The sequence below is a fragment of the Microchirus variegatus genome, assembly GCF_963457635.1.
Source record: "Microchirus variegatus genome assembly, chromosome: 10".
Taxonomy (NCBI): Eukaryota; Metazoa; Chordata; class Actinopteri; order Pleuronectiformes; family Soleidae; genus Microchirus; species Microchirus variegatus.
In genome coordinates, this window is record NC_139811.1 from 29,235,338 (window position 1) to 29,259,458 (window position 24,121).

The 24,121-nt window shown below is 41.6% G+C and overlaps 1 protein-coding gene across 1 annotated transcript in view; it reads left to right on the plus strand.

The window, feature by feature from the left end:
• Positions 1–23,562: 23,562 nt before the first annotated feature.
• The window catches only part of LOC310933245 (junction plakoglobin-like), a gene marked incomplete at both ends in the record, with an annotated part of 426,266 nt that continues 425,707 nt past the window's right edge, over positions 23,563–24,121 (plus strand). Inside the window, one exon of the mRNA XM_083896680.1 lies at positions 23,563–23,678. Coding sequence (XP_083752806.1) covers positions 23,563–23,678 — 116 coding nt within the window. The remainder of the gene's footprint in view (positions 23,679–24,121) is intronic.

Consider the following 24,121-nt stretch of genomic DNA (forward strand, 5'->3'; position numbering starts at 1 on the left):
GGATAATTGAGAGAATAGTTGGGATTGATATGTCAGGTTTTGTCAGGAACAGCAAGATGTCATCAGCATAGAGTGCAATTTTATGGGTTGTCCCTCCTATGGTCATCCCATGTACGTCTTTATGTTGTCTAATAGCCTCCGCTAGGGGCTCAAGTGCTAGCGCAAAGAGCAACGGAGACAGGGGGCAACCCTGTCTCGTTCCCCTACGCAGTGGGAAAGGTGACGACTGTGTGCCATTAGTCACAATACAGGCCTGTGGAGAGTTGTAGAGTATCTTAATCCATTTAAGAAAATCCCCCCCCAACCCAAACCTCCCAAGGGCGTCAAATAGGTATTCCCACTCTACCCTATCGAACGCCTTTTCAGCGTCTAAAGATACAGCAAGTCCTCTATGATTTTTTTGACTTGAGTACTGTATGATGTTCACCAGTCTCCTCACATTTGTGAGGGAGAACCTGTTCTGTATAAATCCAGTTTGGTCTGTATTTATTAGAAAGGGCAAGAGTTTTTCCCAGTCTTGTTGCAAGCAATTTTGATAGCAACTTACTATCCACATTAATAAGGCTAATGGGTCTAAATGAGCCACAGATATCAGGGGGCTTATCTTTCTTAAGAATAAGTGTGATGTTTGCTAGATTAAACGTTGGGGGGAGGTGACCAATCCCAAAGGAATCCAGATACACTTCAGTAAGTGGTCCAGCTATCAGGTGAGTCAATTTCTTATAGAACTCCGGACAGAACCCATCAGGTCCTGGTGCCTTTCCACCCTTAAGGGATGCTATGGCTGCACGGACCTCTTTCTCGGTCACTGGTGCCGTTAACTTTGCTTTTTGTACCTCTGACAGGGATGGGAGGGACACCTTATCGAGAAACTCCTTCCTCCTCTCCTCAGAAAACTCACATTCAGATGAATAGAGCTTCTGATAAAATTGCCTCATTATTTTATTGATGTCTTTGGTTTTGTAATGTCTAACCTGATTGTCATCCAGCAGTGATGGTATTGTGTTTGACTCCGTTCTACCTCTTGCCAATCTTGCTAAAAGGCGGCCAGGTTTGTTTCCTGACTCATAAAGCCTATGCTTTGCAAAAAAGATGGCTGACTCAGCCTTTTTAGTTAGCAGTTGGTTTAGGGCCGAACGAGCTGCTTCCAATTTTTTAGACAGAAATTTAGAGGGTGCACTTTTAAATTGTACCTCCAGCTGCTGTACTGTATTTTCTAAGCTAAGTTGTTCCTTCATAGCAGCCTTTTTCTGAGCTGTGGTATATGATATAATACACCCCCTAAGATAGGCTTTAGCTGTTTCCCACAGCAGAGATGGACTAACATCGGGAGTCTTATTAGTAGCAATAAAAACATTCCACTGTTCAGTAATATAATCAATGAATGGTGGACTGCTCAGTAGCGAGGGGTTCATCCTCCAGTGGCGAGAGAAGGGGTCAGTATAGGGGGGACCAATGCTCAAACTTACATGAGAGTGGTCAGAGAGTGAGCATATACCAATTGAGCACTCCTTTACCCTATCCAAAACCACCCTGGATGACAGGAAGAAATCGATTCTTGAAAACGTCTGATGGGGATTGGAAAAAAATGTGAAATCTCTCTCCCTGGGATTGGTCATTCTCCAAGTGTTGAACAGTTCTAAATCATGGCAGAACTCTTTCAGTCTGAGGCTCTTCCGAGGGATTGGGCTAGGTTTAGGTGGGGACTGGTCAAGTCTTGGGTCAGGCACACAATTGAAGTCGCCCCCTAATACAACATATGGGGTCGATACTGATGAGACCTCAGATAAGAGCTTAGGGAAAAAGGCAGAGTCGTATGAATTTGGGCCATATATGCAACCAATGAGTATCTGTTCCCCATATAGATAGCCTGAGATAAGGATATAACGACCGTCATTATCTTTTATGGTTTTCTCTAAAGTAAACGGGAGACTACGGTGGATTAATATGGCTACACCTCTGCTATTTGTGTTGTAGGATGAGTAAAACACTTGGCCCACCCAGGACCTCCTTAATTTGAGATGTTCCAAATCGTTTAAGTGAGTTTCAGACAGTAAGGCTATTTGTGTTTTCTCCTTTTTCAAAAAAGCAAGGATCTTTTGCCTTTTAATCACATTATTGAACCCCTTAACATTAAGGGAAACTATTTTAAGATCACTCATAGCATAATAGGGATAATAAGTAAAATGTTGAGCAATCTAGCAGGGAGCCATGTGACAGGGCTGCGGTGCTCATCGTTTTTACCACAAACAGGCGGAGAAATGGACAGCTCTGTGAAATATCTTATGGAAGGCTTCAAATATATGATGGCATAAGTAAATAAACATGACAGAACATCATGAACAAAGTAATCATCCCCAAACGATGAAATCCCAGCAAACACCCAGTTGAAGAATCCCCTGAACACCCCCCCTCCCCAACCCCCCCACCACCCACTATACCAGAATGAGCCAACAGTGTGGCCCGTTGAACAATTTGCGGGGCACGTGGAACCGAGCAAAAACATCACTGAGAGAGAAAAAAAAAAAGAAAAAGAAAGTCTTCTCCACTCCCCCGCTCACCACGAGCCAAGTAGATCACAACCTTACAAACTAACATGGTTATATTTTGGCAAACAGCGTAAGCCCTCCATCAACGTTAATTGTAGTGAATTACAGCATGAAGTGAGAGGGAAAAACCAAACAACAAAAAACAGCTAAGAGTTAACTTAACCACACGAAGTTTGTCTAATTAACACACCTTATCACAAATTATGAAAGATTTAACAGTGTCTGCAATGAGCAAAATATGCTATTTTTACGTCACCTCTAGCTCAGCTCAGTCCGTCCACGTAGGCAAGCGCATCCTTCGGTGAGTGAAAAGAGTGACTTTTTCCTCCGTGGGAGAAACTCAGGGTAGCGGGGAAGCGCATGGAAAACCGTATGTTCATGTCAATAAGCCATTGGCACACTCCGTTAAACGCGCGTCTCATTTCCTGGACTCCACTAGCCAGATCTTGTCGGATGAATATGGTCTGTCCCTCATGTGTCAGCGGCCCTTTCTCCCGGACTGCGGCGAATATCCTCATCTTATCCCTCGGGTTGTGCAACTTGATAATCACTGCGCGGGGCCGGTTGAGCTTTGGCGAGCCGAGGGACCTGTGGGCACGGTCCATTTTAATGATGCCCCGCTTGGTCTCCAGGTTCAGCAGTGTGGGTAGCCATTTCTCAAAGAACGTAACCGGCTGTCGGCCCTCCGCGTTTTCTTTGAGGTTGAAGATCAAGATGTTGTCCCTGCGGCTGCGTCCCTCGATATCGACGCTCCTCTCAGTCAGGGTGCACACTTTAGTCTCCAGTCCCTTCAGCCTGGACTCCATGGTCGACATGTTATCCTCCACTTCCGAAACGCGACTCTCAGCTTCGGTGATGCGTTTTGCGTTGGACTCCAGTCGTGTAGAAATGTTTTCCAATGTGGCGGAGAAATCTCTAAACTTATTCTCCATCATCGTTGATATTCTCTCAGCGACATATTGTGATATTTCCTTAGCGAGGGCTTCGTTGTTCACAGCAGGTGAGCATCCTCGCTAGCTGCCACGGTCCGGTTCGATTCTGGTTCCTTAGCAGACATGTTTACCGCGGGTTCGGATGCTTTTTGTGTTCGGCGTGTTGTCTGGATGCTTTTAAGCAATTTTTTGTAAAGTTGTAATTTTTTAAAGTACAGTTAAAAGTGACATATAGCTCAGTAGCAGCGGGAGCTCAGCAACGGTCAACTGCTCAGGGTGACGACATCACGTGACCCCGGTGTCCTTTTTTTAAAACTCCAGAGACCGTCCACACGAAATGCAAAACCTCGGTAACAGACTCAAATGGTTTCCACAAAAACGGGTAAAACATCATGAACCTCCATACAAACCACACAACACTACTCACTCGGTACAGTTTTTTTTTCGGTACATTCCCTTTTCCGTTAGGATTTTGTCTTTGTAAAAGTGTTTCAGAGTTTGTACATTTGTTTCAGTTTGTAAAATTGTTACAGAGTTTGTTAATTTGTTTCAGCGTTTGTAAATTTGTTTCAGTTTGTACTTTTGTTTCAGAGTTTGTAAAAGTGTTTCAGAGTTTGTAAATTTGTTTCAGAGTTTATTAATTTGTTTTAGCATTTGTAAACTTGTTTCAGAGTTTGTAAAATTGATTCAGTTTGTAAAAGTGTTTCAGAGTTTGTGAAATTGATTCAGAGTTTGTAAAAGTGTTTCAGAGTTTGTACATTTGTTTCAGCATTTTTAAATTTGTTTCAGAGTTTTGTAAAAGTGTTTCATAGTTTGTTAATTTGTTTCAGAGTTTGTAAAAGTGTTTCAGTCTGTAAAAATGTTTCAGCATTTGTAAATTTTAGGAATTCGTTACTGCAAATGAATGATTTGTCTCCACACGTTAAATTTATCAGACCATTCAACATCTTTGACTCTTACCATATTCTGGCTGTTTTTGCAGCTCTACTCCATAAAAGGCCCCCTCTAATATATCTTGTCTATTTTTTTTTACTAAAACCCCCGTTTCTCTTAAAATGCATGGAGCAGCTTTTATGAAGAGTGTAACCAACTCTGTTTTCAGTGCCCATGTGCTGAATCAGAATCTGTGTGACAAAATACAGGTATTTTCAAACCCCCCTCCTCTTTTAGCTTTTGTATACCCCCATATCCTCCTGCATTTTTCAGGTGATAGTATATTTTTCATTTTCCCCCACCATCGCTTTTGTTATAAGAATGAACGTGTTTAGTGAGTTGTTATATCTGACACATTAAACAGTTTTTTTAAGGTTTTTTTTGTTTTTGATTTTGAACTCAAAACAAGAATTAGGATTTTATAAAAGTAGTAATGCAGATACTGCATTACATTTTTAACATTTGGCTTTCTGTTTAACATCGAAACACATAAATCTGTACTAAAGGTACAGAAGCATGCTACATGACCCCTGTGAAATTCATCATTGTTTGGAGGAAAACAGTTTAAATCATCAACGAAAATAGATTTTACATGCGTTAAGTACCAAACGCCTCATGGTTGTCTGTCACGGTCTGTTTGTCTTTCTAATTTGAGAAAACATCTTGTAACATCTATGCCATGTACAGCCTAATCAACAGCAACACGCACCAAAAACATCAACTTATACATAGTGTACTTCTTCTTTACCTAGATTTATTGTTTAAGGTTGTTTTTCACTCCAAATCTTAGGACATTCTTGAACTCAGTGCATGAACGACACTGGTCTTTGTTCAGGTTTTACCACTTTTTCTGGGGATAAGAATGTGCTTAACCGCCACACACACACACACTGCCCTGTTTGGGTAGCAAATCACCATTGACAACTGTGCTAGTGTTTGTAACTGTTTATCACCAGTGATTTCTCTACACAGCATCACAGTCGCTACCTTAGCCGTCACTTCAAGCAATTCAGGACACTCGAATACCTATGCATGCCTATGCATGAAAAAGATAAGGTAATGTTGGTAGACTTTGTGTATCTCGACAATAAAAAAAATAATCTGCCCAATAACTTGACTGATAGCCTACTATTTGATGTGGTAATGCTGTGTAGAGAAATCACTGGTGATAAACAGTTACAAACACTAGCACAGTTGTCAATGGTGATTTGCTACCCAAACAGGGCAGTGTGTGTGTGTGTGGCGGTTAAGCACGTTCTTATCCCCAGAAAAAGTGGTAAAACCTGAACAAAGACCAGTGTCGTTCATGCATTGAGTTCAAGAATGTCCTAAGATTTGGAGTGAAAAACAACCTTAAACAATAAATCTAGGTAAAGAAGAAGTACAATATGTATAAGTTGATGTTTTTGGTGCGTGTTGCTGTTGATTAGGCTGTACATGGCATAGATGTTACAAGATGTTTTCTCAAATTAGAAAGACAAACAGACCGTGACAGACAACCATGAGGCGTTTGGTACTTAACGCATGTAAAATCTATTTTCGTTGATGATTTAAACTGTTTTCCTCCAAACAATGATGAATTTCACAGGGGTCATGTAGCATGCTTCTGTACCTTTAGTACAGATTTATGTGTTTCGATGTTAAACAGAAAGCCAAATGTTTAAAATGTAATGCAGTATCTGCATTACTACTTTTATAAAATCCTAATTCTTGTTTTGAGTTCAAAATCAAAAACAAAAAAAACCTAAAAAAAACTGTTTAATGTGTCAGATATAACAACTCACTAAACACGTTCATTCTTATAATAAAAGCGATGGTGGGGGAAAATGAAAAATATACTATCACCTGAAAAATGCAGGAGGATATGGGGGTATACAAAAGCTAAAAGAGGAGGGGGGTTTGAAAATACCTGTATTTTGTCACACAGATTCTGATTCAGCACATGGGCACTGAAAACAGAGTTGGTTACACTCTTCATAAAAGCTGCTCCATGCATTTTAAGAGAAACGGGGGTTTTAGTAAAAAAAAATAGACAAGATATATTAGAGGGGGCCTTTTATGGAGTAGAGCTGCAAAAACAGCCAGAATATGGTAAGAGTCAAAGATGTTGAATGGTCTGATAAATTTAACGTGTGGAGACAAATCATTCATTTGCAGAAACGAATTCCTAAAATTTACAAATGCTGAAACATTTTTACAGACTGAAACACTTTTACAAACTCTGAAACAAATTAACAAACTATGAAACACTTTTACAAAACTCTGAAACAAATTTAAAAATGCTGAAACAAATGTACAAACTCTGAAACACTTTTACAAACTCTGAATCAATTTCACAAACTCTGAAACAAATTTACAAATGCTAAAACAAATTAATAAACTCTGAAACAAATTTACAAACTCTGAAACACTTTTACAAACTCTGAAACAAAAGTACAAACTGAAACAAATTTACAAACGCTGAAACAAATTAACAAACTCTGTAACAATTTTACAAACTCTGAAACAAATGTACAAACTCTGAAACACTTTTACAAAGACAAAATCCTAACGGAAAAGGGAATGTACCGAAAAAAAACTGTACCGAGTGAGTAGTGTTGTGTGGTTTGTATGGAGGTTCATGATGTTTTACCCGTTTTTGTGGAAACCATTTGAGTCTGTTACCGAGGTTTTGCATTTCGTGTGGACGGTCTCTGGAGTTTTAAAAAAAGGACACGAACCAGACAGAAGGATCAAGCGCACAGGGGACATCTAAACAGCCGGAAAATGCTAAACAAAGTAAGTGTAACCTATCGCTAGCTATCTGGAGCCATTGTCAGACGTGCAGTGAATAAAGGTGCAGTTACCGTTTCAGTCTATTTCGCTACACAGTCAATCTAATTCCAGCCATAACAGAATGGCAGTGTGTTTCGTTAATATACACTCCTTGTTATTGGTGATTGTTTGAGCTGCTGCTGCTGCTTACTTTCTACCTGAACTCTGTTCATTCCAACAGAACAACCATGCCCATCATATAAGTAGTTCATGGAGTACAGAAGCACCAAGTCCAAAAGAACGACAGTCTTTTAACTGTGGTCTGAAAGAAAGACATAAACACCCAGGTAAGTTGCCTTGGCCGTTTTGCAATGCTATATGTGTGTGAGAATAATAACACCTTTCTGTTGTTTTACTATATAAACATAGGATTGATGGTGCCACTGCCACATGGAACTGAGTTAAAACCTGTAAGAGGGAAAACACTCCCATTATTTACAGACCCCGAAGTAGCAGCACCTGATCTGCTGAAACACGCTGTCCAGAAAAATGACAACATTTAACAAGGACATGTATGACGGAAACACACTTTAAAAGGAGGTTTGTGGAGTTCATATTCAATATTTTTTATATATTTACATAATCTACTCTAGCATACGTAATATTTATAATGTGTTGGATTTTTTTGCTTTTACCACAGTGAATGGAACTCCAGATTCTGAAATTGTGATTACATCCAGGAGCACAGCTCAATTCAAGTTTGAACCACAAAACCAAAGTACACCCAAATGCAAACCTGAAGATGCAAGTACTAATTTTTACAAAATAAGTAATGTATCGTTACGTTGTGTGTGATGTGATTAGCTGAGAGCATTTGCTCTGATGAACATGAAGTAGAAAATATCATACATGTAATGTGATTTATAACCAAATATTCTCTTATTTATAAATCTTCCCCTATCTCTAAATGTTTCTCAAAACTCCATATATACATAAAGGTAATCATTGTAATCAATTGTATTGTGTGGAGATGCTCCTGGGAATTCAAGCACAGTTCAACCTGGACAGGTATTAAGGCAGACTGTGATAGCCTGTTTTCAGTCATGTTTCTTGCTCTTAATGTTGAGTTAGACATTTTAATTTGTTTTTTCAGATAGTAATATCTGATAGTGAAGATCTGGAGCCACATGAAACAAATCCAGTCAGGACTACTTGCTACAGGTAAATAAAAAATGATGGTGACTAAGTTCATTTTAATTTGTTGATTACACAGAAAAGAAAAACATTGTTATGATGTTTTAACGTGCAAATGAATTTTCCATCAGTAAATACACAGCCCTGTATGCAAATGGTATGCATATGGTTAGATGTGTGCTATACTAATGGTTAATGATCAATAACCATATATATCACATGACATATACTTTGTTGCTATAACTTAACTATTCTTCAAAAACTTGAAGTTTTTTGAAGAGTTTCATCTTAATACATTATAGTGTATATAATACAGTATATGTTTTGATTTTGCAATATGACTTCATTCACAGCTGTTAGAGAGGATGAGTACTACCTGGCACGAAAAAGATGATTGTGGTGTCAATTGTGCATGGAGGTCCAGGACCCCATTTCCTGTCAGAAGACCTTGTACATTATCTTCATTCATTCAAAGCAACAGTTGATGAAGAAATGGTGAAAGATTTGCAAGAGGTGAGAATAGCATAAGGCTGCAGTGTGGTACAGAGTACTACATAGTCTCTGCAGTGTTTTGAAACACATTTTCCTTCCTTAATCATTTACATAGAATTAGCTTAATTTATTGTTTGGTAATAATGCAAGATTACACTATGCTATTTACGGTAACAATCAAAAGTTTGGACATTTTACCATAAACTTAAATGAGAAACTGTCCTAACGTTTGACTGTAATTGGAATAATAAAAAACAGACAAGTAAATACGGTTGTGAAGGCCCAAAGCCTGTTACTGGGATACTGCTGCTCTGCTCCTCTACTTGCAGGTCTCAGGCTGAACTGATTGGTAACTGGGAGCATCTGGCCAGGCCTCCCAGTTTACTTAGCTCCACCTCCTCATGCAAGCAGCCCTTCAGTTCAAGCTCTGACTTCAACTCCTCGACTGCACCAGCAGCATGAGCTTTTGTTTGCTTTGTTGTTTCTTTAGTTCTACACTGACAACATGCACCACACATGCTTCATCACATTCATACACCTCCATGCGCCACTGATGCTGACTTACATACCTCATTGTTTTGTGTTTGCATATTTATTTGATACATGTTACTCTTGATTTATACATAATTGTTGGTGCATCTCCCACTTTTGTTATGGCCTTTGAGTCGGTCGTAACACAGTACATACAGTTATTGACTTGAGTGGTTATATTCCTTTTTTATGTTTTTCAGATTGAGAATACTGCTTCAGATGACACGCTGCGAGAATGTACCATGAGACACAGCACAATGTTACAGACAGCAGGTTGTCTGAGATGTGTGTCTACTGTTAGCAAAGTACAGCAAAGAAAGAAATTGTGTCAGACTACCTCCACTGGTATATTATTGATCGCAACTCATCTGTAATTGACAGGTAAAATCATAGTTGTAGTGATGGGATTTTTCATTAGAAAACCCTTGTGAAAAATGGTATAGGTGGTGTATATCTGTAGAATACTTGATGTTTGATGTCTGTCTCTCCTTCCCCTGTCTTGAGCCAGTCTAAAAGTGCTCATTCCAGTCTTGCCATGTGCCACGCAAGACATGGAATTCTTTAGATCAGTTATGATCAACATACAGCCAATTTTAAAATGTATATTTGTTTAGGTGAATAGTAATTTTAGAGAATAATTAATAGTTTTCTTTGGGTAATTTCAATGTGTAAGTCTGCCGAGTGATCAGTAGTGAGTGGGGCTACAGACACTAATATAATTATGTGTTTTTCTTGGGTTTTCGCAGTTGTTTCTTCACAGGATGGCTGGAAGGAGAGGGGCTCTTTTTTTGATTGATAGCGACATCTGGACCCGACATTCCATACATTCTCTTTGGGGGTCACTGTCTCACTGCACGTCTGTCCCTCCAGAGAGCGGACACTTCAGTTATGGTTCTCCCTAACACCAAGTCCGTTCCCCGTCGGCTACATTGCAGCGTCAATGGGCTTCTTTGGGGTCTTTGTGATACCGGCCGCATGGCTAATGCTAATAGGTGTCTCGCTGATGCGGGGCTGGAGTATGCAAAACATTTTGATCCATGTTTTTTTTTTTTTGATGTTTTGATCGTCTCTTCACTTCCCAACTCCAAACAGCATCAGTTCTTGTTCTAGCACGTGGTATAGCACGTGGTTAGTGGGTAGGGGCGGGGGGAGCAGAGAGGATTGGTGGGGGGACAGAGAGGGGCGGGGTGAACGGGTTCAACGGTGTCATCCACCAAATTTGGACATAAAGTTTTAGATTAGGTGGGGGCTAGAGTGAGTGAGCATGGGTGATGTCACAGTTGCTTAGGGGAGGGAGGGGCTGAGTGGAAAACAGATAGCGGGGGGGGGAATCAAAAAGGGGAGGGGTTAATGGGTCATCCATCAAATCTGAATCAAATTTTGACATAAGGTGTCTCCTCTATCTCTCTGACATGACACAGCTTAAACTATATTATCTCTAAGACTATTAACTGCTGTGCTAAATTCCATGACAAACAGCTTTTGAAGCTGGTAATAATGTAGTGCACCGATATAAACATCAGACATTTATTCCTTCTGCTAAGTTTATAATACATCAACAGTAACTTGAAAGTGTACTTAATCATGTTCAACTATTACTTTAGTCATGCAGTTGCTTTCAAATGCAGTCATATGGGATTACTTATCATTTCTACTCCATATTCTCGATATCATATTATGACACAAATAATTAAATGTTACAATGTAAACCATTTTTAAAACAAATATAGCCCTGCAGGGACAACTTTCCTGTGACTTACATGATCCTGCTGCATTTTCTTAATACTCTCCTCAGGAACACCTCGGTTGCGAAGAAATATCCACAGACCATTATCTTGTGGGAGGCTGGGGGTTGAGGATGTAGCCATTGCTGGCACTGCAAAAAATGTAGGAAAAAGGCAAAGTCTAGATAAATATTTGTTGCACCAACAATTAACACATTTAAAACTGTCAAGACCAATTGTGTCGTGATATTGACGACTTATATGGAAGAATACAATTATTTTGTTTCCTGTATTGACTGTTGACTTATAAATACTCTATCTATATGTATAATCATTTGAAAGTCAACCTGTCATTAAACATTTTAATGTTCTCACTCACACACCAAAACTGATTTGAGCTGTGTCCTTTTGTGATGAAAGCCTTCCCTGGTTATTCATAAACAACAAAGATGAAACTGAGCAGCCCAGAGTGGTCTTTTACTAGTAGTATTGTTGTTGTTGTTATTATTACTATTACTATTCAGTCAATAAAATCTAAATTGGGCTTTGCAACATAAGGTATTACGGTTTAAATTATTTTATTCAACATATGGGCCTATAAAAAATAATGATGTGTATGGACGTTTCATGTAGGATCCTTCCTCACTGTGTATCAGGTATGCATGCATGCATGTATGTAATACATAGCCTACATAGGAAATAGCAATGGAAAGGGAGCCCGTAAGCAAACCACAACAACCTCAGCAACTCAAAACACTCGTCATGGTGCGTCAATGGTGTCAATATATAGCGAGTCGTCTATTGACAAAGTTCTGTTTGTTTACATGCTAACGTGCCCCATGTTAAACAACTTCTACGTTATAATTGTCACATTATGTCTCTATAGTGTTAGCGTATACTTAGCATATAACAAATGGCTCGTTCTACTTGTGCCAAGCCAATATAAAGAAAAGCTATCCTTTTGATGAGAAACAATGGCCAGCATGATGAAACTGTTAGCTTACCTGACAACTGAAATCATGCCCATAAACACGTTCGTCATAAACACCTTACCTGCTACATTGAGCGATAGGCTTACGATAGAAGGATACAGTCCAAAACATAACTAACTAGAGTATCATAGCCTGTGTGTAACTAATTACACGCCTTACCTTAATTGACCCGCTACGGTAGATCATTTATGAGGCATGTATGTGCGGGAAGGAGTCACCATAGGTGTATGCATGGATGTATATCCATGGGTGTATGGGAGTCACTTGCAGGTTGGAGGTTCTCACGAGAGTTCTCGATAATTCAGAAAAAAAATTACTCTGAAAAACATAAAAAAAATTACTCCGAAAAACAGAAAAAAAATTACTCCGAAAAACAGGAAAATAATTAGACAGAAAAACAGGGGAAAAAAATATTAGTCAGAAAAACAGAAAAAAAGATTATTAAAAAAATCAAACCGAAAATTAATTAGTGAGAAAAACAGGATTTTTTTTTTTTTTCAAGTGAATGCAATACGCTTCCGTATGTTAACCCTGAAATAAGGGAAATTCTGTTTTTTCGGTTTCAAAAAGCCAGTTCAGCTTAACTCTGAGTCAGTTACCCTGGCAACATACCTAACGTTTTTTCTGCGTTTTTTTTTTTTTTTTGCAAATGGGAGTTTTTTATAGAACATCGGAGATGCAGAGCACTTGAACATGATATAAATGAGAAGTCATTTATGTGTGTGAAAACATCATTATGTTGGGGATAAAACAACTGTAGGGTCAAACAGCCACTTAATATTTACTTATAAACACAATGTAAAACATGATGTAAAAATGAGGTAATCCCATGAGATTATACCGAGGTCTTACCTGTTTGAACAATGTTTTTATGTTTCATCTTAAACTGCTGCCAAGTGCGCTTCTCCCCCGCGGGATTACACCTAAATGAAATAAATTAATAGTCTACAACTCAAGCAGTTTCCCCTGTAATATTATTGTGATTGTGCAAAGGATGACATTTAAACTTCCGCATTGACCCAAGCAGCAGTGTTTTTGCTGCTGCAGTGGTGTTACACTTCCCTCTAAAAACATGCTCAAACTCACCATTTGAGCACACTAATAATATTGGTGTGCTAATTATTTCCAACTCCAGTGGGTGAAGAACGCAGCCCTCCGCTTCCCCGTTGTCATGGTGACTCGTCGAAACGGGGCTCCATTGATGCTGCTTAACTCAAGGTGAAACTACTCCGAATGATCGAACAAACTCAAATCAGCTGTTCTGAAACCAAAAACTCAGAGTTTCCTATCTCAGAGTAGATCAACTCAGAGTTCAGGGTTAGACTGAGAGTTTGTTGAACCTGCTTTGTGAAACGGGTCCCTGAAGCGGCGACATGACTTGAATGTTTCCCAATCCCCGTCGACTCCAGCACATTTTTTCCACTCACCACAGAGTTATTGTTATGTTGCTCACTTTTATGTCAATATGTAAACACTTTTACACAACACACAGAGCTACTGGTACTGGTAGCAAACGATATAACATATTTAGACTAGTACATAACAGTTATCTTTTCAGTATTTTGTTAAAGGTTATACACACACAGAGCTACGCAGACACGTGTTTTGGTTATTCACTCACTTCTTCAGTGCTTCTTTTATTGTAAACAAGACCAACAACGTATGCACTAGTTGCTTAGTGCCATCTATTGGTAGCAAACGGTATAACACATTTAGGCTCAAACAGAACAGTTCTCTTTTCAGATCTTTGTTGAAGGTTATACTTGTATCAGTTCCAGAGATACCTGTGAATAATCCATTGTCTCTGCTTCAAAGCAGTGTGTCTCAGCACAATTAAACTCTCTCTGATCTCTGTTGTATTTCCCATGTTTCAAAGTAAAAGTCACAGCCAGCTTTAATGCTTTAAGTGCCGTAATTTGAGAATTACTAAGTATTCCATAGTATCATTTTCTTCTTAATTTAATTTCTGCATCGCATCGCATCGTATCATATCACATTGTGTTAAAATTAAATCGCTACACATACACTCACAGACACACACCCCACATACAAACATGCACACCCAGACTTACACCTACACCCATATACAGGATTATAATACTGATTACACAGATATACACACACACACACACACACACACACACACACACACACAAACAGACAATACACACAACTACATTACACAATTAGATAAGCCAGGATGACCACACTGAAGCTTGTCACTTGGAATGTACGAGGAATCGGCTCTAAAAATAAAAGACTTAAAGTTCTTAATCACCTTAATAAATTGGAAGCAGACATTGTCTTACTACAAGAGACTCACCTGCCTAAGTCAGACTGCCAGTTAACTTCACTACAATTCCCTCACATGTACCTAGCAAACTATAACTCTAGACAGAGAGGAGTAGCTATTCTGATCAATAAGAAGTTACATTTCACACATAAAAACACTATTACAGATCCAGAAGGTAGGTTTATAATAATTACCCTACTAATCAATAGTACAGACTTCTGCATTGCCAACATATATGGACCAAATGTTGATGACCCTTCCTTTTTTCACTCCTTCTTCTCCTCACTATCCACTCACCTGGACACAACAGTCATATTGGGAGGGGACTTCAACATGACACTCAACCCAGAATTAGACAGGCTCAGTATGACAGAAACAACACGAAACTGGCAGTCGACAGTGATTCTTAAAAAATATATGGAGGATTGTGGTCTCTGTGATGCTTGGCGCTCCCGGAACCCAGCTACGAAAAAATACACCTTCTTCTCACCGGTACACAACTCATACTCACGACTTGACTTCTTCCTGACCAGCAGCTCAACTTTAGCAAATATTGCAGACACCGATATCCACCCTATCACTATCAGTGATCATGCACCAGTCTCACTAAACATAACTATAAAGGCAGTTACCCCACCAAACAGAAACTGGAGACTTAATACATCTTTGCTAAATGACCCAAACTTCATCAAATACATCGAGGACGAGTGGGCAACCTTTCTGGAGTTCAATAACCTACCAGGAACTTCGCAATGTATCCTGTGGGAAACAGCTAAAGCAGTAATAAGGGGTAGAATAATCTCCTTCTCCTCATTTAAAAAGAAGAAAGACAATTCACTAGAAATAGAATTAGAACAGAAAATTAAAACACTGGAGACTGCTTACACCACCTCACAAGACGAACACCTTTTGAACAATATACGACAATTAAAACTTGAATTAAATAAAATAATTGAAAGGAAAACACAGTTCCAACTGGAAAGGCTACGCTTAGAAAACTTCGAACATAGTAACAAATCCAGTAGGTTTTTAGCTTACCAACTTAAAATAAATAAGGAAAAAACAACTATCCATTCCATAAAAGTTCCTGACGGGAACTTAACCCACACACCGGAGGAAATAAATAACGTCTTTAGAGATTTCTACAAAAACTTATATTCTTCCAATAATACCTCATCTAGTACAGAGATAAACACATTTCTAAACTCTATAAATCTGCCAACACTTAACAATGAACAGATCAGCACCATTGAATCTCCCATGTCAACGGTAGAACTCTATGATGCCCTCCACCACATGCCAAACAGGAAAGCCCCAGGACCAGACGGATTCCCAGCGGAATTCTACAAAACATTTTGGCTCATACTGGCACCCATATTTCATAAAATGGTAATGGAAATTAAGGAACGTGGCACTCTCCCCCCACACATAAACACAGCACATATCTGCCTCCACCTCAAACCAGATAAAGACCCCTCACTCCCATCCAGCTACCGACCAATCTCACTCATAAATGCAGATCTTAAAATCATCTGCAAAGCCTTAGCGAGGAGACTGGAAAAAATCACCCCCTTCATAATTCACCCAGACCAGACAGGATTTATCAAGGGCAGACACTCAACAAATAATACGCGCTGGTTAATCAATATAGTAGACTATTGCACAATCAATAAACTTAAATCAGCAATTATGTCACTGGACGCAGAAAAAGCATTTGATAGAGTAAACTGGAAATTCCTTCTTGCGACAATGGATAAATTCGGATTCAAACAAAACTTTGTCTCCTGGATCAAAATTCTTTATAGTTCACCCAGTGCCTCGGTCAGGACAAACGCTCAAACATCTCCAAGCTTCAAGCGAGAAAATGGAAATATCAAAGGTATTCAAGCAGAAAATCTGCACCACAAGATAAGCCTATATGCGGATGATGTATTACTCTTCCTTCAAAACTCACAAAACACTCTCTCTGGTACTATCTCACTCATCAATAAATTCTCAGCAGTCTCAGATTACTCAATAAATTGGACAAAATCAACTATTCTACCGATCAACTCCGACTTCAAAACATCTTTACCGACTCCTTTGAAATCAGGCAACATTAAATACCTGGGAATTAGTTTATCCTCTAGGATCTCAGATCTAACTCAACTAAATTATACACCGCTACTTAAAACAATTGAAAATGACCTCCAACGATGGACCTCTCTACCCATATCACTTATGGGTAGAGTCGCCACTATAAAAATGATGATCTTACCAAAAATTAATTACCTCTTCTCTATGATCCCCACCAAACCTTCACCAACCTGGTTTAAATCATTAGATTCAGCTACCACAAAATTCCTGTGGAAAAATAAACCAGCACGTATAAGTCTAAAAACCCTTCAAAAAGTAAAAACCTGTGGAGGATTAGAACTTCCAAACTTTCATAATTACTTCCTGGCTAATAAACTACAGTATGTCCAAAAATGGATAAAACCTGACCCACTGGACAATCAATGGTTAGACATAGAAAAAACATTCTGCAAAGATATCCGAATCTGTGATCTACCTTTCATCAGTACAACCATTAAACAGCACCAATGTTTTAAAAGCATAACTATAAGTACCTCCCTCTCAGCCTGGTGGGAATTTATTAAAATCACTAAGTCCTCACATATACCATGTAAACTTACCCCAATCTGGAACAATCCTGACATCCTGCGAAATAAAGTTATGTTAAACTTCTCAACATGGCACGAAAAAGGAATAAGGCACCTGGAACAAATACTCGAACATAATACATTCATCCCATTCCAGAACCTGATGGAGCAATATAACCTCCACAGTAGTAAGTTTCTCGAGTACCTGCAAATTAAATCTGTAATTAGAACAAGGTTTAGAACTAGTAAATGGGAACTAGAACTACCTCCAATAATAAATAAATTTCTAAACCTCACATCTCCCAGAAGATTATCAAAAACGTATGCTCTACTGACAGAAAATGACACAATAATCTCCTTACCAACTAAAAAATGGGAAACAGACCTAGGCATCAGCCCAGACGAAACTTTTTGGATACAAATATCAGCTAACATGTTCAAAATGATTAAAACCCCAGACTTACAACTCATACAATACAAAGTTCTACACAGAATACACTACACAGGACAAAGAATGTTCAGAATGGGGTATTCACAATCAAACACCTGCTTAAACTGTAATGAAGACAAAGCCGATAATTACATGCATGCTATATGGATGTGCACACCTGTACATACATTCTGGTATAAGATATGTGAGGACCTATCAGCATGCCTAGACCACACTATACCACCTTCTCCTGCACTGTGTATACTGGGAGATTTAAGTCAAATAAATATAGAAACAGGAAAAGAACGCATGCTAATTACTAGCCTAAGCATCGCCAAGAAAACAATCCTCTTAAACTGGAAAAACAAACAAAAAATAAGTATAAGCCAATATAGAAATCTTCTGCTTGACCACATCTCTATGGAGAGAATGTCTGCCTCACTTAAAAAACAGTTGGCCGACTTCAATTCTACCTGGGCACCTTTAATTAACTATATTACTTACGGCAGTGGGGGGCCGGCGTCTCTGCTGGCCGGCCTCCTGGGGTGGGGGCCGGGGGTCCGGGGTACTGGGGCTGTTTGGTGGCCTTTGGCGTCTGGTGGTCCCGCTTTCCCGCTGTCTCTCGGTGGCTGTGGGCCTGGCCCGTGGGGACTGGGGGGGGGGGGGGGGGGGGGGCGGCTGGGCGGCTGCCGCCCTGGTGCGGGGGGCGCTGGGGGGGGGGTTGGGGCCGGGGGGGCTGCGGGTGTGGGCTGGACTGTCCTGCGTCGTGGGTGGGGCGGGGCCCTAGGCCTCCGTATGCTGGGGCTCGCTGGGCCCCTATGGGTGGGCTTGGCCCCTGCCGGTGGCGGGGGGGCCCCGCTAGAGTCGCTCCCCAGTGAGGTGGGGGGGGGGCGCTCGCTGCGGCGCCCCGGCGTTGCCCTGGGGTGGACCGACGCGTCTCTTTTCCCCTGGGCGGGTAAGGTGGTAGAGACAGGTGGGCTTCCTGGCATGGGGGGTCCTGGGGACTGGGGGGGGGGGGGGGCCCTGGCCCGGCCTGGGCTGTCTCCGAGCGGTGGGTGGGGCGGGGGCCTGGACTGTCATGGCGGATGCCGTGCTGGCCTGGCTACGGGTCCTGCTGGCGTCCGGGGTGCGGTGCTCACTGTTGGCTTCCCCCCCCGGGGGAGAGGGGGCAGACCTGGCCCTGCCGCACCGGTGGTGCCTGTGGAGAGCTGCGGCGTCACCCCGGTCTGAGCGGACTGGCCTCTGCTGGGTTGGGGGGCTGGGTGGGCGGGGATACACGGTCTACTAGTCAGGAAGCTAGCAGCCGGCCCGGGTGGCCAACCTTGCCTGCCCTCCGTGCTCCCCCACCAGATCTGGTATATCACTCTCACACACACAACTAGGGCATTGGGGGAGATACAGGAAGACCATTGGGGGGGTTGGGGGGCGGGCCCACCAAGTAGTGGGCCTATCCCCCATCTTCCCCTCCAGGGGTCTCCGCTCTCCCCCAATATTTTATGGCATATTAGACACTAGGGCCTGGGGGTGGGGTGGGGCATATCGACTACCCCGCTGTCAGCAAGCAGCGGGGTGTTGTCACCTCATCCTCCCCCCCACATTTTTAATGCATACTAGATACCAACATCCCCCATACACACATCCTACAGCACACATACATACACACCACACCACATCCTGGTGGGGGGGGGGGGGTGGGGGGGACCTCCCGGGTACCTGTGTCCTGCCCACCTCCCGGCTGGGCTGGGGTCGGTGGTTTGGGCTGGGGGGCGGTTGTGGAGCTCCGGGGCGCTGGCGGCTGCGGCGGGTAGTTGGGTCGGCTGTCGGTCTGTCGGGGGGAGCCCCGGGGGACCTGGCCGTGGCTCTGCATGACTCCTGGGAAGGGTGATGGTGGGCGGCGGGCTGGTCGCTTGGCGGGGGCTGACTTTGGGCGCCCTGCCCTGGGTGGACGGTGGGTCCCTGTGCCGGGTGGGCGTGGGGTCCGCTGTGACAGGTCTTACGGCCTCTGACCCATACCTGTGTGAGGGGGCTTGCCCGGGGCGGATCCGGGACCCTGCTGCCTCCTGTTCCTTGGGGGCCCCCGAATGGGATCCCTACATGAGCCTCTGCCAGCTCCCGTCTGGGGGGGAAGTCGTGTGGTTGGCTCCGGGGTAGGCGTCGGGGGGTAGCTGTGGCGGGCTCCGGCCTGCCTCCTGGGGGGGCGTTCTGGGGGAGGCTCTACTGTCCCTGGTGATGGGCTGGGCTGCCCTGGGGGCCTGGGTGGGTCCCGGGTGTGGGTACCTGGGGCCTCAGGACCTGCCTCGGCGTGTGGTGGGCTGGTCTGTGCTCGTGGTGCCGTCGTCTCCTCGGGGCGTGCTCTGCGCGTCGGGGGCGCCGGCTCTGCGGCGCCCTGCCCTGGTCCTGTGCGGGGTGGACTCGCGGCTGGCCCTGGGTCGGGCGGCGGCGGGTATCTCCGGGCCTGGGGGGCTGGTGGACGCCCCGTGTGCCTAGGTTACCGCCGGTCTCCTTCCGGGGGGCTGGGGGGCGGCGACACGGTTTCACCACGGATTCCCGACCACACCAAGTGACAACCTCTGCACATACATATATATGGATACGCGAATACACAGACATACAGATACACACACAGACAAACTCTGGTTCATGATAGAACCAATATAAACTGATACAACCGTTATAAACAAGATCACCTTATCTATATGTGGTTGTTAACAAATTCTAATGGTACTGTAATACAAATGCATATCAGTGTTATTAATGTTGTAATGTTGTCATTACTGCATTAGTGTGTAATGCTTCTAATTTCTATCTAGTGTCTCTCTTTCCCTCCCTCTCTCGCTCCCCCTCTCTCCCTCCCTCCCTCCCCCTCTCTTTTCTCTCCCTCTTTCTCCCCATCTCTCTCACACCTCCCTTGTCTGTCTACCCACCCTCACCCCCACCCCCCCTGTCTGGCCCGGTCCTCCCACACAACCTAATAAATAAAATAAATAAAAATAAATACATAAATAGCAGGACGGGCATTACAGCGCTGTAATCACTCGCCCTGCAAACAGCAAAATCTGTTCAACACCAACAGACATGAAGTCAACCATAGTGCATGCCCAAGGTACTGGACAGGACAGGTTAAAAAAAAAAAAAAAAATTAAATCGCAATGTATCGCACTGTATCGCAATAGGTGGGAGAATCGTATGGTATTGCTGGTAATTTCATGAATCGTTAATGTATCGTATTGATTCGATATCCCTAGTAAATACCCAACATTTTTGGTCATAGCATTTACCTCCTTATTACCAGCAGTAATTACCCAATAACACACTATAATTTACTGTATAGTTACCAGGTAAATGCCCAGTATTTTGGCCATAGTTTCATTGTATTTACTTTCTTATTACGATTAGTAATTACCAAGTAACACTTTTGTGTTACCATGAATTTACCTGGTAAATATCTGGTAATTAGGGGACTGTAAAAGAAAGGGTTACCGAAAGTCAATTAATTTTTTCATTTTATTTTATTCCATTTTCTTATTCTTATTTAATCTTTAAATTTGCTTTGTTCGTAATTTGATGTTATTTGATAAAGTTTGGCCCTGGACTTGGACACAGTTTTTAATTTCGGCCCCCTCTGAAATTGAGTTTGACATCCCTGAATATGGAGTTAATATTTAAATTAATGCTCTATCATATTTTATTGTATTTACTGAGAGTTTTGAACTGAATTTTTACATTTCTGCAAGATTTGCATCACAGTATTTGTGTAATGGTCTGACAGTGGTGCAGTGGGTCTTTCTGTGTAGAGTTTGGAGGTTCTCTCTGGTTTTCTTTCACAGTCCAATAACATGCAGGGGTTAAGTGGACACTTTTAATTCACTGTAGTTGTGAATGTGACAGTGAATGCTTGTTCATCTCTAGCCCTGTGTTGGACTGGTGACCTGTCCAGGGAGTGAGCCTGCCTTTCGCTCTATCAGCTGGTATTGGCTCCATTCCCCCCACAACTCTCATGTGGAGGATAAAGCAGTAGACAATGAGTGAGTGAGAGATTTTTGCATTATTTGCATTACTTTTATCTACTCAGTCTCTTTGTATGTATTCTCATCGCACACAAATTGCACATACGGTGTGAACAATCTGTAAAATGGTGTTGCCCAATAGTGAGATCATATTAATGTGCGAAAACTGTTTTATAAATAGTTTTTAATTGTTTGTTAATAAGTTGTAGAGTGTGAAAAAAATAATAATTAGACATCATTTATAAATACATATTCAGTATAGTCTTATCAAAAAGTGGTACCAAATTAATTGAATTTTTCAATTGATCCATTATGGATTAACATCATTGCAATAGAAGTATAAAATGGATGGAAATCTACATGACACTGAATTTACCACGAGCTGTCGGATCACTTTTTATTACCCAAATTACGATGGACTCTGCTCTTTATTTTCCAGTGTCAGTATTATTGAGAACTTATGGCAGCTAAGGTCACAGAGATATGTCACTATCTCTGACTCAGCTGATGGATGTTTTTCATAACATTTAATGTGAACAATTATGAATACATACAAGTTGTAAAGTGAATTCCCAAAAGGCAGTGAAGAGCTCTTGGCAGGGAGGATGAAAAGTTGTGAGCTTTCACCAGATTTGGCTTCTGGGAGTTGAAGAAGTGCGATCTTTGGAGTCTGATGTGCTGTTCGTGGAACATGGAGCCTAAACATGGAGAACTAAATGTGACTATTTATAGGCATTGTGTTTTCCTCATTCAAGTACATTTGCAATTGCTTAACATTCACTTTCTAGGGGAAAAAAAATCAGGCTCCAGTTACAATTATCATTAAACTAATACAGTTTGGTTGTGTGGGTATATATGTTTTGTGTTAGACAGCCAATTTCAAGGCCTGTCAAAGTCATCTACTGTATGCTTTCCCAGCTCTTTCAGTAGAACCTCATCGTTATAACGCTGAATACAGACCCTGACTATACATGCATATTTTTGAGTCTGTTTCACTGTCTGACTATTTAAGTGCTGCATAGACAGTATACTTATTGACTGTTGTATTGTTGCGTGTTGTTTTGTTTTCAGCACTGCACCTGAAGCAGCGCCTGTATTTTACATTACCCTTGATGTTTCAGCATGCACTTTATGAAGCCCTGTCACCACTGTATTTTTATGCTGCACCTTTGGTCCTGGGTGAAAAGCTGTTTCCCTTCACTGTGTACTGTGCACACAGCTGAATTTACAATAAATTCACTACTAAACATACTAGTTCTGCAAATAAAAAAATACAGTTTACTGGTTCGGGGGTGCAGTTTTTCAGATACACTGTTTGGAAACAGACTGAAAATGTATATTCATTAAATGCAGGGGGAATTTCGTGAGTCACTGTGGAAATGGCAAAATGTCTCTCTCTGCCAAAGTAAATATAGCCCATAATAGATAGATATTTAGGTTTCGGAGGAATATGAGAAGATTAGTCCGTAACAAGCTTTTCATGAATATAGACTCTTCAGACTCTGATGAAAATGTTGTGTTACACTGCTTTGCATATTAAAAGGATTGTACCTAAATGTGCTGATCAAGGAGTCATTCACATGCAGCACTTTGACATCACAAAGCAATCAAAGCCTGGGAGCTGCTAAGATGACCAGACTCACTGAATACAGTCAACTCATTAAATCAATAGACATGAATGTGTTTGCCAGCACAAAAGACACTGCATGTAAATTGCCCCTAAAGATTTAATCCCCCAGATTATGATTAAAAAGAATCTTTAAAATATGTTAACAAATATTACATCTGCACACTTTCTCTGCAGGTCAAAGGTCAGTAAAGGACGTGGTACCGGTGGACAGAGATAATGTCCATGCAAAGTGAGTGATTTTTTTATGTGGTGATTTCGACATGTCAGTTACACACACATATTAAAGATGGCTTGCTCCCCAATCCACAAATAATATAGTGTAATATAAAACACTGGAGTAATGTTTCACAGCGACTAGTGCTTACCCATTTCACCCTGTGGATCAGTGTAACGTGGCAGCATCACCCAGTGTCTAACATCAGTCATGTGCTTCTGCCTGCAGTGAGTGAGGCGGACAGTATGGTGAAGGTGGCTGAATGGCAGCAGACCTACTATGCCTCAGACTCAGGCATCCAATCAGGAGCCACCACCGTGCGAGATGATGAGAGCAGCATAGAGTACAGCGGCAATAAGAAGTATGGCGGCAGCAGCGCTGATTGCGGTGCTGCCGCTCCTAATGCTGCAGCGGCTGGAGGAGGAGGAGACACAGCAGCTGGTGGACATGAGAGTTCTGCAGGTGAGACACTCTCACTGTCTTTGATATAAATGATTTATTCTGTGGTTATCCTTCAGTCAACCTACCTTTTCTCATTTTTTTATTTCATCATCCATATTTTCTATATTTAAACTTTGAGCTGAATTGATGTATTTTCATGTAACTTTTGGTTCATGTGCTGTTTAATTGTTTGTGTGTGAATAATTTGCATTTACTCGTCAGGGCCCAAACCAGACACAGTCAGGAAACTGTTAAAATGTTATTTCCTAGTTTACTGGACAAGAGGCTTGATAATGATGCATGTTGCTAATAAGGGATTCTTTCCAGGGTAAAATTTCGCAGGACAAAAGCAGAAGCAGATAT